At 51.9% G+C, this 15140-nt stretch overlaps 6 protein-coding genes across 6 annotated transcripts; 4 read left to right on the forward strand and 2 right to left on the reverse strand.

Annotated features, from left to right (window-relative positions):
- Positions 1-105: 105 nt before the first annotated feature.
- On the forward strand, positions 106-2497 carry PtrM4_052610 (vacuolar protein sorting-associated protein 27; the record flags this gene model as incomplete). The annotated part of the gene is made up of 6 exons (XM_066104967.1): positions 106-179; positions 236-368; positions 418-702; positions 757-1519; positions 1566-2057; positions 2388-2497. 6 exons carry the CDS (start codon positions 106-108, stop codon positions 2495-2497), a joined length of 1857 nt encoding a protein of 618 aa, XP_065959531.1.
- Positions 2498-3292: 795 nt separating this feature from the next.
- PtrM4_052620 (uncharacterized protein) lies at positions 3293-4663 on the forward strand (the record flags this gene model as incomplete). Its single annotated transcript, XM_066104968.1, has 1 exon — positions 3293-4663. The coding sequence occupies one exon, from the start codon at positions 3293-3295 to the stop codon at positions 4661-4663; it is 1371 nt and encodes a 456-aa protein (XP_065959532.1).
- Positions 4664-6249: 1586 nt separating this feature from the next.
- On the reverse strand, positions 6250-8337 carry PtrM4_052630 (putative snorna binding protein; the record flags this gene model as incomplete). Its single annotated transcript, XM_066104969.1, has 2 exons — positions 6250-6399; positions 6589-8337. The coding sequence occupies 2 exons, from the start codon at positions 8335-8337 to the stop codon at positions 6250-6252; spliced, it is 1899 nt and encodes a 632-aa protein (XP_065959533.1).
- A 1676-nt stretch (positions 8338-10013) lies between these two features.
- On the forward strand, positions 10014-10928 carry PtrM4_052640 (uncharacterized protein; the record flags this gene model as incomplete). The annotated part of the gene is made up of 1 exon (XM_001937017.2): positions 10014-10928. The coding sequence occupies one exon, from the start codon at positions 10014-10016 to the stop codon at positions 10926-10928; it is 915 nt and encodes a 304-aa protein (XP_001937052.2).
- A 23-nt stretch (positions 10929-10951) lies between these two features.
- Positions 10952-12160, reverse strand: PtrM4_052650 (uncharacterized protein; the record flags this gene model as incomplete). Its single annotated transcript, XM_001937018.1, has 1 exon — positions 10952-12160. One exon carries the CDS (start codon positions 12158-12160, stop codon positions 10952-10954), a length of 1209 nt encoding a protein of 402 aa, XP_001937053.1.
- An 897-nt stretch (positions 12161-13057) lies between these two features.
- On the forward strand, positions 13058-14629 carry PtrM4_052660 (FAP domain containing protein; the record flags this gene model as incomplete). The annotated part of the gene is made up of 2 exons (XM_066104970.1): positions 13058-13463; positions 13527-14629. The coding sequence occupies 2 exons, from the start codon at positions 13058-13060 to the stop codon at positions 14627-14629; spliced, it is 1509 nt and encodes a 502-aa protein (XP_065959534.1).
- Between the last annotated feature and the right edge of the window lie 511 nt (positions 14630-15140).

Here is a 15140-nt window from a genome sequence, read left to right on the forward strand (position 1 = left end):
AAGGCCTGACTCGGACTACAAACCGGCCGTCTTTGGTGGTTTAGCAGCTTCAGTCCTCACATCTCAGACATAGCACATATCCCCGCTGGGAAGACTCTCATCACCATGGCGGGATGGTTTGGCTCCTCAGCCAACAGCGCCTTCGACGAGCAGATTGAGCGTGCCACTTCCTCAAGCTTGTATGCCCACCATCGGAGCTCTACATAGCTCGGCCCCTCTTGCTAATACCATGTAGAGAGGATATGCCACTCAACCTGGAGATATCCGACGTGATACGGTCCAAGACAGTGCAGCCTAAAGATGCCATGCGCGCATTGAAGAAGCGGATAGGGCACAAGAACCCCAACGTCCAGCTTGCCACGCTGAATGTACGGCAGCAGTCTACCCACACTCTCGATACATCCGCTAACTCCGCAGCTCACCGACACGTGCGTTAAGAACGGCGGCGCTCACTTTATCCAAGAGATAGCTTCGCGAGAGTTCCTCGACAACATGACGTCGCTGCTAAAGGCTCCGCCGACAGTCGCGCCGAACTACGATGTGAAGAACAAGATGCTAGAGCTTATACAGTCATGGGCAACGGCCGCCGAAGGGCGCTCCAACCTGAGCTACATAAACGAGGTTTACTACTCGCTACAGCGAGAAGGTTTCCGCTTCCCTCCCAAGGAGAACATTTCCAGCAGTATGCTTGACAGTAGTGCGGTACGTTCTCTCCACCAGTGACCACTGTCCAACAACTAACATAGCATGTCGCAGCCCCCGGAATGGACCGACTCGGACGTATGCATGCGATGCCGGACCGCCTTTACCTTTACGAACCGAAAGCACCACTGCCGGAATTGCGGAAACGTCTTTTGCGGCGCCTGTTCGAGCAAGAGCATCCCGCTACCCCATCTCGGCATAACGGACCCAGTACGCGTTGACGATGGTTGCCATGCGAAGATGACCGAACGATCGCGGGGAACGCCACTGCCGAGAATGTTCGATTCACATAGGCCGCATAAGACACTCTACCAAGGCTCAATGGAACCGCGCAATGCGCGCGTAGAAGACAGCTTCGATGCAGACCTAAAGCGTGCGCTGGAGATGAGCTTGGACGAAGCCAAGGGAAACAGCTCCTCCGGCTTTGTGCCTCAGTCACAGCTGCAGTCACAATCTAGGAATACCAATGGAGCCATTAAGAAGCAACCCGAGGAAGAGGAGGACGCCGATCTGGCCGCTGCAATAGCGGCTTCTCTAGCCGACATGGAAGAGCAAAAGAAGAAATACTCCACAACGTTCCGGGAACAAGCTTCGAGCGCGAACGGATCCGCACCTTTCGTTGCGCCCAAGAATGATTACGAATTGACCCCCGTCGAGGCTGAGAACATCAACTTATTTTCCACGCTAGTCGATCGATTGCAACATCAGGCACCTGGTACCATCCTCCGCGAGCCCCAGATACAGGAACTGTATGAGAGTATTGGGAAACTGAGGCCAAAGCTCGCGCGGACCTATGGTGAAACCATGAGCAAGCATGGTACGTTACTTTGGTATGTCGCGAGAAGCCACGCTAACAAGGACAGACACACTTCTTGATCTCCACGCTAAGCTGTCTACTGTTGTTCGATACTACGATCGCATGCTCGAGGAGAGGTTGTCAAGCACATACAACCAGGCAAATGCCATGTATGGTCTTCCATCTGCGCAACGGCCAGCATCGAATCTGTACCCAAGCATACAGTCGGGCGCACCCGAGGGGACGGGTGAGAACTATTACACAGGAAACGCAGGGCCTTCAAGTGCCTATGGTCAGCCACAATCGCAGTATGCTGGTTACCCACCACAACACCAAGCCTACCCCGATCGGCGACCACAGTCTTATGCCCCACCGCAAGAACAATACCAGCAACCCTCACAACCGTACCCTAATCTCGCACAACAGCCTCCTAGTAATGCTTATCAGCAACCTCCATCGCCACAACTACAGCGCCAGGTTTCTAATCAACAGTACCCGCCGCAAGCACCACCATCCACAGTATCAGATGCGGAAAGTGCGAGCTACTACTATGGCGATGGTAAAGCAGCACAGTCCTCACAACCACCTCAGACCTATACATCACAACCTCCCCAACAACAGCAACCTCCTTCGCCACAAGCATATGCTCGTGCCCCACCACAGCAGACGCCCATGTCACCACCCGCTCAACCTGCAGCTGGCTGGCAGAACCCCCAGCAACAGCAACAACAAGCTCCGCCGCAACAGCAACAGCAGCAGCCACAACAACAACCTCCACAGCAACAACAGCAGCAGCCTCCGCAACAGCAACAGCAACCTCAACAACAGTACTGGCAGCAGCAGCAGCAACAAGCACCTCAACAGCAGCAATCTTCAACATGGCAACCAGCACCCTACGCCACAGGTGGCTACGGCCCCGAGAGTTTCCCCTCGGCCCCACAGAACCAGCTCCCCGCCGCCCAACAAAAGGCAGTTGAAGAACCGTTGATTGATTTGTAAGACGAGTTGTGGTATCACGATATCAAGGTATTGGTAGTGATGGTCTATATCTGTACTTTTCCTACGGCCTGCATTATGTAGGCGTCTGCGGCGAATGGAGGGGGGGCAGACTCTAGTACTCCCATGAAAAAGACTGGTAATGAACGAGAATACTATATCTGTATTGTATGTATGCAAATAATGTCAAGCCTTTCTTTCACGTCTTTCCCGGGGTGTGTTGGGCGGTACGGTTGTGAATATGTGGGTATGTAAATCGGTTGGGTTTATGTGTCTTTGTATTTCACGACGGTGCTGGCGAATACACCCGGGTGGGATGTGTGGATGTGGATGTGTTGGTTTGTGGGTTATGTGTATGTGTGTGTTTATCTGTGTGAGTGTGTGTGGGAACTAGTTATGTGTGTTACTAATTAACAGAAGAAAGAAACCCCTCTAACATGATCCATGGGCGAGCGGCGCACACGGGCGAGCGGCGCACCCCACCAACTTTACTCACCTTACTGATCTTAATCTACAATGGCTCAACGCAGCGCTACTCAATTACTATCAAATGAAGCAGATATTCAGCTTGCTATCTCATCTATTAATGCGCACCAGATCCAAGGTACCCGTACTGCTGCAGTAGTCTACAACGTAGCCGAAACAACGCTCCGCCGCCGACGCGCTGGTATACCTGCCCGACGCGATTGCCCGCCCAACTCAAGGAAGCTTACCCAGAGAGAAGAGGAGGTGATTATTAGCTATATACTTCAGCTAGATCTGCGTGGATTTGCGCCTACCTACACAGCTGTACGTGATATGGCTGATAAGCTGCTGGCTGCGCGTGGTGGAGAGCAGGTTGGAGTCAACTGGCCATCTACCTTTGTTAAGCGTACAGACAGTCTTCGGACGTGTTTCAACCAAGCGTACGATAGGCAGAGAGCTCTTTGTGAGGATGCAACATTAATAAAGAGGTGGTTTAAGCTTGTAGAAGAGACAAAGGCTGAGCTAGGTATCTGCGATGAGGACGTCTACAACTTTGATGAAGCTGGCTTTATGATGGGCAAGATTACAACGCAGCTAGTTATAACAGGAGCAGAGAGGAGAGGCAGGCCGAAGAGTATTCAGCCAGGCAATCGCGAGTGGGTAACGCTGATCGCTGCTATCAGCGCTGCTGGCTGGTCAGTCCCACCGTTCCTCATCTTCGCTGGCCAGTACCACCTATCAGCCTGGTATAAGGAAGCTGAGATCCCACGCGACTGGGCGATCGCAGTCAGCGATAATGGCTGGACGAATAATGAGCTTGGAGTTGAGTGGCTAAAGCACTTCAACGCTCACACGCAGGCTCGTAGTGTAGGCGCGCGTCGCCTGCTTATTATTGATGGCCATAAGAGCCACCAATCTCTAGAGTTCCAGGAGCTCTGCAAGGAGAACAATATCCATACGCTCTGTATGCCTCCTCACTCATCTCACCTACTCCAGCCACTTGATGTTGGCTGCTTCTCGCCATTGAAGCGCGCGTACAGCCGTGAGGTGGAGAGCCTTATGCGCAACCACATCAACCACATCACCAAGCTAGAGTTTCTGCCAGCGTTCAAGGCAGCATTTGATCAAGCGTTCACGCCAGCCAATATCTGCTCAGCCTTCCGCGGCGCAGGCCTTGTTCCTCTACAACCAGAGGCTGTTCTATCAAAGGTAGATGTACAACTGCGTACACCTACTCCTCCAGCAGCTCTGCCAGAGGCTCCCTGGGTAGCTCAAACGCCGAGCAACGCGCGTGAGCTTGAGGCTCAGTCAAGCCTAATACGTGAGCGCGTGCGCCAGCACAAGAGCTCATCACCAGCTTCAATTATTATGGCGATTGACCAGCTAAAGAAGGGCGCCGAGGTGATGATGCTCTCTGCTGAGCTGATGCGCGATCGGATCTCTAGTCTTGAGAAGGCCAATAGCGCAGCCTCAGAGCGTAGGCGGCGCTCTAAAAGGCGTATACAGAAGCATGGAGTACTCACAAAGGGAGCTGGAGAGGATATACTGGCTCAAAATGAGGCTGACCAGCAGATTGCTCATGAAGAGCGTCAAGGAGGAGCGCGATCAGGCCTCAGCCAGCGGGCTCAAAGGCGCTGCACTAGGTGCAAGGAGACTGGGCACAACTCGCGCACATGCAAGACTGATACTATTAATATAGAGTAATCTACTGTATCAATATCTAGCAATAATATTATCGCGTTGTTGAGATGCATCGCTTTAAAGTTGCAAAAGTTGGTGGGGTGCGCCGCTCGCCCGTGTGCGCCGCTCGCCCATGGATCATGTTACAGTACTTACTTAACTGCTTAGTATGTAAAACTCCTATTGCAGACTCATAATCTTTCCCCGTGTTTCTCACTTACCTGCCCCCATAAACCATCTACCCTTATCCTAGAAACCTACTTGCATATCCAGTATAATAAGCATCGCCAATGTTTCGTGACATCTCATGCGGATAAATGCTTAAATGTTACGAACCTGTGGGAAGGGGCACGGCGGTTAAGTTAAGGAGCGTCGGCGGGATAGCTGACCCCTCCATATGTGACACGGGAACTTAATCACGTGACCTCCTCGGCTTGGCATGCACGAGGAAAAGTCTTGGCACACCCCTCGTACATACGCCACCGAGGAGTGCTCCTCGCGCGTCAGCCACCGAGGAATCCTCGGACTCCTCTGAGCGAGGACAGCGAGCACCATAGGTATATAGCATTAGGCAATGAGCTCCTATAGCTCATTGTGTTCAACTTCGAAATCTAAGGATTAGTACTTGATTCTCAACTCCCCGTATATTACATCGATCTACCAATCGTGCTATACACCCTCGTGTCCATCGCATCACTCTATCCCCGAGAACCAACCCAAGATCATCTTCGGACGACCTTCACATTAAACTCGCATCGTCTCCACTTTTATGCACAAGCAGAATCAATGTCATGTGTTTCAATATGAGATGTCTTTTTATTGATTTGTTCATCAACACTTGTATATCTGTGCGTGTTGCATATATCTATACTCTCTCTCTGTCATTGCCATCAAAACCTTCTGCAAAGTCAAGATTCAAGATTTCTTCTATCGCATTATAACCCACATTTCCCCTAGCGACCGTCTCAGTTTGTGAGGACGACTAAACGCCGAGTCACACACACACACACACACGTCTACGTATCCCCCCTAATGCGCAGATTAAAAAAAAGAAGAATCCCCAAAAAATATCAAAGTAGAGTCCAATGCAAAACGAATGGAAGCGCATTCGTGAGATGAAGAAAAGAAAAAAAAAGCCATCTTTCTACAAAGAGAGATATGTAGAGAGAGACAAGGCAAATATCAGAGGAAAAAGGGTATATGGCCTGCCATCCAAAAAAAAAACTTGGATCAAGGGGCCGAAACGAATTACAAAAAGACGTGAAATAAACACCGGAAAACTCCAGAGGACAGAGATATGTGTTCGTGTTCTGCCTCATGCCGCTGATTTAAAACAAGGGTGATGATGATGGTGGTGGTGATATGTCGTAGGTGAGTTTTTTGCCGTTATATAAGTTTTAGAAACACGTCGTGGGCAACTGTTACGTCCAAGGCGTCGTCGTCGTCGCAGAAGATAGTGGCGCGGTCGGGTAAAAAGGTACAAAGACGCGCGCACACATACACGCTGCGAATGGATGATACTCGGCACGGCGACCTTCTCCGTCTCCGACTTGGTGACGCAGGAAGGAGGGGACACTCTGAGTGGGCAGCCTACAAGGCCTGCGCCCGCATCATACGTATTCAGGCCAGTAGTTGTAGGGCATCAGGCTGGGGCCAGTCCACTTCTCGCCGTAAGCGTTTGTGCGCTTGCCGGCTAGGAAGCCATCGTGGGCGTGTTCGAGGACTGAGATCCAAGATGAGGGCTCGGGATGTTTTACCCACTAAAATTACGCCATTAGTCGTATACTCTTCCATGTTTTTACTTTTTTCATGATTCATGATACGAAGAGCTGAGCCACGCCGCCTAAACCGCCGTTGCCAAGCTACTGCTGCAGGAACGGAGAGCCAAGTGCAGTGCGGGGTTGCTATCGCAAAGACATTGCTGACAGAGAAATGAGGTAAGAACTTACTTGGTTGTGAATGTGGTACGTCCACGCACCGCGGAAAAAGTTCTCCAGCGTGCGGTTGTTGGGTGGGTATTTGTCTTCGGTCAGAACATAGTCTTCGATAACGCCGGCCTTGCGCAGCTCAGCCTCCTCGTCGAGCGTGGCCTGAAACGAGTCAGGGTGCTCGCCGTGATGCGGTGTCGGAGCTGCGGCCGAAGCAGGCACGTTGTCCTGGCGGGTCTCCAATGCGGTGCTGTTCACAGACATTTTGAGTTCCTTGGACTGGACATCCTTCAGATCAACACGGTCCAGTTGAGGTCCATCGTAGCTCTCCCATTCATCCTTGACACCGCCAATCTTGCCCTTGAACACGGCGCTGTAGTCGCGGATGCAGGGCACGGTGCATCGTCCCTCGCGATCCCAGTTGAACTCGGTCCAGATGGGATCGAAAGCAGCCGTCTCAAACATCTTGAACTCCTGGTCGCGTCCGTCCTTCCATGCCATACGGCCAAGCACACGAGGGTGAAAGTTGACACCCATGCGGATACCGCCATACAACAGATAGGACGAGAGAGACGAGTTTGCGGATAAAGACATAATAGCCGTGTTGTAATCACCGGGATGTGGGTGCGCGGCCCATCGTTCGGCGAAAGCATGTTCCTTCGGCAACAAAAGCGGCCGCATATCCCTGAGCATAAGCACATCCATGTCGAAGTAGGCCCCGCCGTATATGTGCAGCACGATGAAGCGAACTGCGTCGGAGACCGCCACTGGGAGGAAAGTCATTTGCTTCTGAGTCAGTACAAGCCACTGTTGCCCAGTCTTGTCCTCAACAATGTTCTCGGCCACGTGCTTCTCTCCCTTGGAGTTGGGCGTTCCTGGCGTGCTGTAGTAGTCAAATCCGTTCTTGTCGTCTTTGTCGGTGGCAAGTGGAATTCGGCTGGGAAACTTCCAGGCTTTGACAACGATGTCTCCTCTCTCAACCAGAGGAAGGAAGCGAGCGAAGAGAGCATCCTTGTTCAGCATGTTGTATACGGCCTTTGGGTTGCGATCGCTATCGAGCCAGAGCCATAGACGAGAACATGCGAGGTTTTGGGTGTATAGGTAGCTCTTGATGAAGACCTCGACTCGCCATGTAGCAGGACCGGTCCAGTAGACGTGGTAGGGGATGATGGGGCCAGGGCAAGTGCCGATGTTCGTACCGTTTGCAGCTACTGCTTCGGCGATGGGGGTGTAGCTCTCGAGTGTCTTGCCGTGGCCATCAGCGTCGATGAAGTCGGCCTTGCGGGGGTCTTGAGCGCTGGCTCGATCGGCGGGCTTTGGCAGACTGTAGTAGCGATCCTCTCCCTCTGCAAAGAACTTCAAGCAATCAAACGGCCTCCTCATCTTCTCGATGCCGGCATAAGTGCCTCTGCACTCTTCAATCAGCATGTCGATGTCGGCCTCGGTGTCGACGTGGGGGCGGGGGCCCAGGTAGTCATCCTTGATCTTGACGGCGGTAACGGGACGGTTGAAGACATTGGCGTGCGGGTTGATGGTGACGGTCTTGGTGGTGCCGGCAAACTTGACCTTGACTCCCGACCTGGTCGTCTCGAGCAGCTCCGTGGGCCCAGCCTTGTCTAGAAAGGCAGGAATGCCAATCTTCCCTTTGGCAGCAACTGAGGGATCGCTGACAAAAGTGATGAGGCTGTAGATGGCGCCATAGACCAATGCTGCCAGTACCAGGTTCTTGACCAGCGAGAATATTGTTCTGAGCTTTGATCCTTCGGCCATATCGATAAGCTAGCGGACAACGACGCAGCGCTGCTATTTGTGAGGTATGGTAGGCGACACCAGTGTGTGAATCGAGTTGACTTGAATCGAGCGTCTGGTGTGGAGGTGGTGGAGAGACGCGCACGCAGTCGGAGAATTGGATTGGCGTGGAGTGGCTTGGGTGTGGAGCGCAAATGGCAGATCGGGGGTTGCTATGCCAGAGCCACGCGTGTAGTGTCGCACAACCCAGTCTTGAGCCAAAAGATATTATAAGGTGCTATCGGGAGGGTGTATGCATTGGGTGACACACAAATGGTTCGGTGCAGCTGGCTAACGAGGCTGAGGCTGTAGGTGTAGGCGTAGGCGTGGGCGTAGGTGTAGGCTATGGCAGGTCGCAGCAGGGTAAAGGGCTCGACGGAAATAGTAGACAACTGCGCACGAAGCGGAAATAGCTACAGAGACACACTCAACGGTCAAGGACAGACAAGAAGGAGAGACAGGTCGGCCCTAGGAGCGAAGGCGGCGTACAAATGAAAACAAGCTGCGCGGTGTGGGGAGTGCCCCCAAGGCCAGCTGCAGTTCACGGTCGAGGCAGCTAAACTAATTTCCTGCAGACCACGCCACATGCTGACCCGCGCATGGCTTCCCCTGAACGTGCCTGGCCGAATCAATCGCTATTTGCGCGCTTTCGCTAACGGCTTTTGACCTCTTGTTATGCGTGGTTTTACCGCCTACGCAAAACTCGGATTGCATGGCGTCTATAGAGTCGACTCTGGTGCGCCTGGTGCGCTTGCCCTAGAAGCTCGCCGCGGCTCGGTGGCTCCTTCCCTAGGGCCAGCCGGCGCATTCTGCATGTGGAAGCGACCATGGATAGCCCCAGGCAAGCGCAAGCGGCGCGAGCGAAACTCTTGGATGCCCTCTCCAACTATGCCAACACCCACTGATCCAACTTTCCTTGCCCGTTGCCAGCCTCGTGACCATCTGTATGCCTGCATGCACCCCGTTGATGCCACCACACTTCCATCTCAAGGCCATCACTGCCCTATCACCACGACTACGAGGGCGACTGCCACCCCTTCAGCCTCGGCTGGCAGCCCTCAACACTCGCCTCTATTCAGCTGTCACAGCGCCACCACGATGCGAGCGCATCCAAGTCCCGTGTCGGTCAAACGGCTCCTTCACGGTTGAGTAAGTCTCTTCTGCCGTCTTGTCTTACCTCACACGACCTGGCTCGTCACTGTCCATCGTGCTTTGGCTGTATATCTGCCTATCTGCCCGATAAGGCGTCGCCTACTGTGCGATGATCTCACAGCCCCGCTCCAACCGGGTTGGCTGAAATAGGCATGCAGCTTGCAATCGCAAAGCCCTGGTTGTGCAAAACTAACCGAAGTACCAGCGTTTTCCATGCTGCAAAGCCTGCCGCTCCCATTCTGCTCTACCTTCCACCTGGTCCCGTGCTGCCAGAATATCCAGAGGAAGAAGAGCGTGTCATCGCGACGCTGCGTGAAGCAAGCGCGACGACTGTTGTCCGTATCAACTATCGCGCATCGTCGGTGCATCAGTATCCTACACCTTGTCATGACGTATTGCTTGGCTACGATTGGGTCCGAGATCATTTGCTTCTGGATGAATTCAAACGGCCCTATCTAACCCGTATGGGGGTTTGCGGGGAACTTGTGGGAGGCTCATTGGCGACCATGCTGGCCTTGACCGAATGTCGTCTGGGCGAAAGCCGCATTGGCGCCGCAGCTGTCAACAATCCCATTGTAGATTGGGTCTTCCCCGACGAGCTTCCAGTTGTCAAGCCTGAAGACCTACCAGAACCCTTGTACGGCGATGAGACAGCACTCCTTTCCGACGAGGATTTGGCGGGCTCTTTGGCCAGTGTCGAGATAGACCAAGACGCTACACAACAAGGGCAGAAGCTCAAGAAAAAACGCGCACCAAAAGCCCCTCCTCCTACGGCTTGGCAAACCTATGGGGATAACGACGTTATACCCACCTTGACTCTTTCAGGAGAGCGCGATGTCCTGTTCAGAAAGCCTGACGACTACTTTGATCGCTTTGCCTCTCCAATGCATTTTTTTCGTTCTCCTCACGCACAGCTACTCTATCCTCAGCCAGACAATCCCACCACTGCCCAGCAGCTCGATGACCTTCTCGACATGGAGACTCAGCTTGCCCTCAGCCACTACGCCACCTTTGAAGACAACGTCAACTTTAGCCCTAGAGCGCCGCCGGCATTGCCAACCCTAAGCAGATGCCGTGCTTATGCCCGACATTACCCTCCGGCCGGCACTAGGCTTAGTCTTCCAGTTTGGAACATTACTATCGGACTACAGAGCCCTCTGTCAGATATCACATTAGAGCTGGCCAAGATGCTACGAAGAAGCATCGCCCGTCAAACACTGAAATCGCACTCTGGAAGAAGTCGGTGGCACGATGCAGTTGAAAAAAAGCAGTACGAAGATTTTGCGCATGATCGCGTCCAGCTGAACTCATATCAGGGCATAGGGCTTTGGACACAGCAGGATGACAATCCGAAATGGGAACAACGCGTGCAGGAAGTAGGAATATGGATGAAACAACGTCTAGACCCTGCCTTTACATGAATAACCGTACCTCTCATACAACGCTAAATATATCTGGTCCAATCCACCTCATTCAGCAACTCCAGTCTTTCAACCACCTCGTTGGTCAACCCCTCTCTTTCAACCACATCGTTCGTAAACCGCGGTTTTCCAAGCTCCCTAATTGCTTGCTTTCGCACTTCGTCCGCCCGCCAACGATATTGCATATCTGCCTCCTCTGCACAACCAAGGACAAAGCTGTCCAATTCAGCAGGACCCCAGTGCCCAGCCTCAACTCGAATTATGCACAGTTCGGTGAAGTACAGCAGTGGTATACCCTCCGAATCTCCATTTTTCATGTACCACCTAAGCCCATTAACTATTTCTGAACGCTCAGTGTTCAGGGGCTTGTCCGGCATTATTGGTAACAGGGGCTCTAATGCCGATTCTGCTCCAACCGAGAGTGGGACACCCGGATAAGGTGCAGCCAGATTTGACTCAGAGCCAATTGAATCCCGACGCTGGTCCTGAAGGCACTCACGTCGTTGTACTCCGTAGTCCCATTTACTCTCGCTGAGATTTTTTTCAAATTGAACCGCGTTTTTCCGTCGCGGGTGTGGGAGTATGAACTCGAAACAGGCCCGTCTCTTGGCCTGTTCAAAGTACGCGAGCTTGACGTACGGGAACTCTGTGTTCCAGCTCCAATATCTGGTCTGTATGGTTGAGACTCCGCCGTCCTGGATGAATAGGGGCACGATGCCTTTCTCAAGCAGCATGCGTAGTTGCGGTCGTTGTTTGAATCGCTTCTGGATTGATCGGATGTACTCGCGGCGGATGGGCGTGTACATGGTTTCGTCCTCGAATGCCATTCCAAGCAGTCCGTAGAGTGTGTTCCAGTCTTTTGTTTCCCATGGGATATTCACCATATCATCCTCTGCATGCTCCACTTCTTCATACTCTAGTAACTCCTTTCGTCTTACAATGTAGTATATGAGTGAGAATGTCGATGCAATTATGAATGCCCTCCAGAAGAGTTTATCTGCCCCTTGGAATATTCCCGCAATGATCCCCTGATTCGAGCCCATTTCATTCGCCGTTTCATTTGCTGTGTTCGTTGCTGTCGTAGCAGCTTCTATCGCTGTAGTAGCAACTACTGTTGCCGTAGTAGCAGCTACCTTTGCTGTAATAGTAGATAGTCGAAGTATCGTGCTAGTGACTGTCGATGTCCTTAGAGGCCAATTTTTGGTACCTACCACCAACTTTGGTGATACCATGACTATGTCGGCACGCTGGTGCTCTATATATGGAATCGTGGGTAATGGGTTGTTGTGTTTGGTAATGGCATTGTGCGCATGAGCGCAAGATGGCAAGCTTTTTTTACATGGGAGCTTTGGGACGTTTGTCAATGAGCGGTGTCTTTGCCGGATCCGGTACTATGTGGTTTTCTTTGTTCTATCGCTTCCGGGTGGGCAGCTGCATGTATGCTCACAGGGACATAGCCGCCCTTTCTTTCTTTCATGTTGAAATTGCAAAATTGGCAGGAATGATACTGTTGTCTTGCATTGTCTTGCGGTTTTCGCTGTTGTGGAATGAGATGCGATCAATGCGACGGGTGGGTGAGGCACGTGATACATGGCACGTGTTGTCGCGTTACGTTACACGAGGACATCATACATCGTCGACTCAGGATCGGATGCACTCACAAAAATATCCCCTGACTTAATCCATGAAACGAGACTGAAATGATCTCAAATCTCACGGCGCTACTACATGTACTTACACTTCTCCTGTTTATCTCACGTGAATCCCGTCCCCCTCTCCTCGTCATTAACATGCACAATTGGGTTCCTCGCAAAAAGGACAACAATTTCTTTCTCCAACATCTACTGACAAGTGTGATTCGCAATGCTTTGCGCCACATAGTCATCTACCATTTGACATTGAGCAAAGAGAGTCTGAACGAGAGGACGCTGTAATGGTAATTGAACGTTCTTCTCGATGACTCTACTGCACTATACGGCAATTCCATTGACGACTGTGTTATACCGGTTTGTTCTATCGAGGTGCAAACAATCAAGGGGTAAGCGAGCAAATTCTTTGATATGGGGTATACAAACTGTACGGACATTATCTCCTGGGGGTTACAGTTGCTGCCTTTCAACTCCTACAACATGGCTGGAAAAACTTCTGCTGACCGTAAACTGCGGCGAAAACTCGCTGACAACATCAAGCAAAAATGGAAGCTGCCGAACATTGATGGGACTGTATTTCCTGAGCGCGTGCGACACGGCGGAGAATTGCACACCTGGCCTACCAAGGTCTTAAGAGCACTCAACGACCTTGCTACTGGCATGCCGGGTATCGATGAGAGTGAACTGCAAACCCTCATGGAGAGACTGGGTATCGAATACGATACCAGGATAGAAAGTTCCTCTGCGGTAGTCGACCACCCGTCAGGACTAGAGGATATCGATGTGAAATCCGTTATAGAGGGCCTTAGAAGAAAAGCACGTATTCAGGACAGCGAGAAGGCACTGGGGAAACGCAAGACCGTTACTCCTGATCCTCAAGGGAAAAGTACGAGTACTTTCTTTGCTACAATATCAAGAGATGGAAGACGACTGACATGTGCAGATCAAGACACCGGGGAATTCCTGTCCGATACGAATGTCGCATCGGGAACCGGTGACACGGCGGACGATACACTCACGGTACGACCGTCTAAGAGGCGCAACGTTTCCACCTCACATGCCACGAGAGAGAACACGATTACCGAAGACGAGGAAGAAAGCTCGAATACTGCTGATGAAGAGCCACAGGATGATGACGCTCATACACCCCAAGCAGAAGACTCATCTTCTACAGCCGCCGTCAGTCCTGCAACTCAAAGCACACTGTGGGACGTCATGAAAGATGAGATCAAGGAATGCTGGAACTTGCCTAAAGAATACGACATCAAAGATCTAATCCCTGATCACATGAAGGACAAGGACCACCGCATGGCCCCTCAGTTGGATAAAGAACTAGAAAAGTATTGGAGACCTAAGAGACACCACAAGTCGCAAAAGAAAGGGGGACTAGTAAGGCAACTCCTAGAGTTGGCTCGAGCATCAAGAAACAGGATGGAAGAAGCACAGCGGAAGATGGAAGAGAGCTTCATGTACAGGCGAGGGAGTACGATTGGTAAAGTAGACGTGCGCTATGCACTTAACCATTTCAGGGATGAGATGGAAGAAGGTGAGGATATGGCAGGCCCATCTGGATCAAACTCCAGACTTCAGTCGTGTCCCCAATCTCCACCGCGAGCTCCCACAACAAATATCCCACCTGAAAGCATCGCCGCATCCCCCCTATCCATCCCTCAGCCTCCTTCTCAGACTCCAGTATCACAAGCCCTCACACCCCACCAACTCCCCACCTCACCCCTCCTAACCACCCTCCAAGACCTCCATCTCCGCCAAGCATCCCTCGACGTCACCATTGCCGAAGACCTCGTCGCAGCAGCCCAAAGCAGACGTACATCAGAGTGTTTAACGCGCTACGGCTCTCTCAGTAGTCGCAGTAGTTTCCAAGTCTCTTCTTCCGCTCAGCCAACAGATGCTGATGCTGAGGTTGATGCGGCGAAATTGGCGGTGGTTTTGGTGAGGAAGGAGCGGGATAGGTTGCTGGGGGAGGTTTGGAAGGCGCGGCAGGGGATGGAGGGGGTGGGGAAGGGTGGGAGTAGAGGAGACGCTGATAATTAGGACGAAGAAGAGTTTTTTAGCGTAGGAATGATGTAGAAACGCAACAACGGGCGATGAGATGATGGCAGTACCATGGAATGAGTAACTATAGGGTTGGACCTGCAGTAAGTACGTTGAGAAATCTCGGAGTCATGGTAATTCCGCCTACGATAATCCAAAGCGATCATAGACGTAGGCCTAGTTCAATGCCATGGCGACTACCAGCTCTTCCCCACTTGTCTATACATCTCGGTTACCAAGAGCTGCAATTACGAGCAAGACATCAAACTTTCATTATCACCGTGTATCAACCAGCCATGTCAAGGAGATACTGACTCCATATTTTTCGGTTCTCCATGAGAAGAAAATAAACGCCGCCCCTAACCCGTAGCTACGCAATGGGGGTATCTATAGCAAATACGGAAAGTATGTAGAACGCGGAAGGAAAAACAGAGGACAGCGCAAAGAAAAGGAAAAGGAAAAGTACACCCCCATTGACCCATGCATCCATCCATCCCCAACGCCTTTTCCG

This window comes from Pyrenophora tritici-repentis, chromosome 10 (assembly GCF_003171515.1).
Source record: "Pyrenophora tritici-repentis strain M4 chromosome 10, whole genome shotgun sequence".
In the NCBI taxonomy this organism is placed as follows: Eukaryota; Fungi; Ascomycota; class Dothideomycetes; order Pleosporales; family Pleosporaceae; genus Pyrenophora; species Pyrenophora tritici-repentis.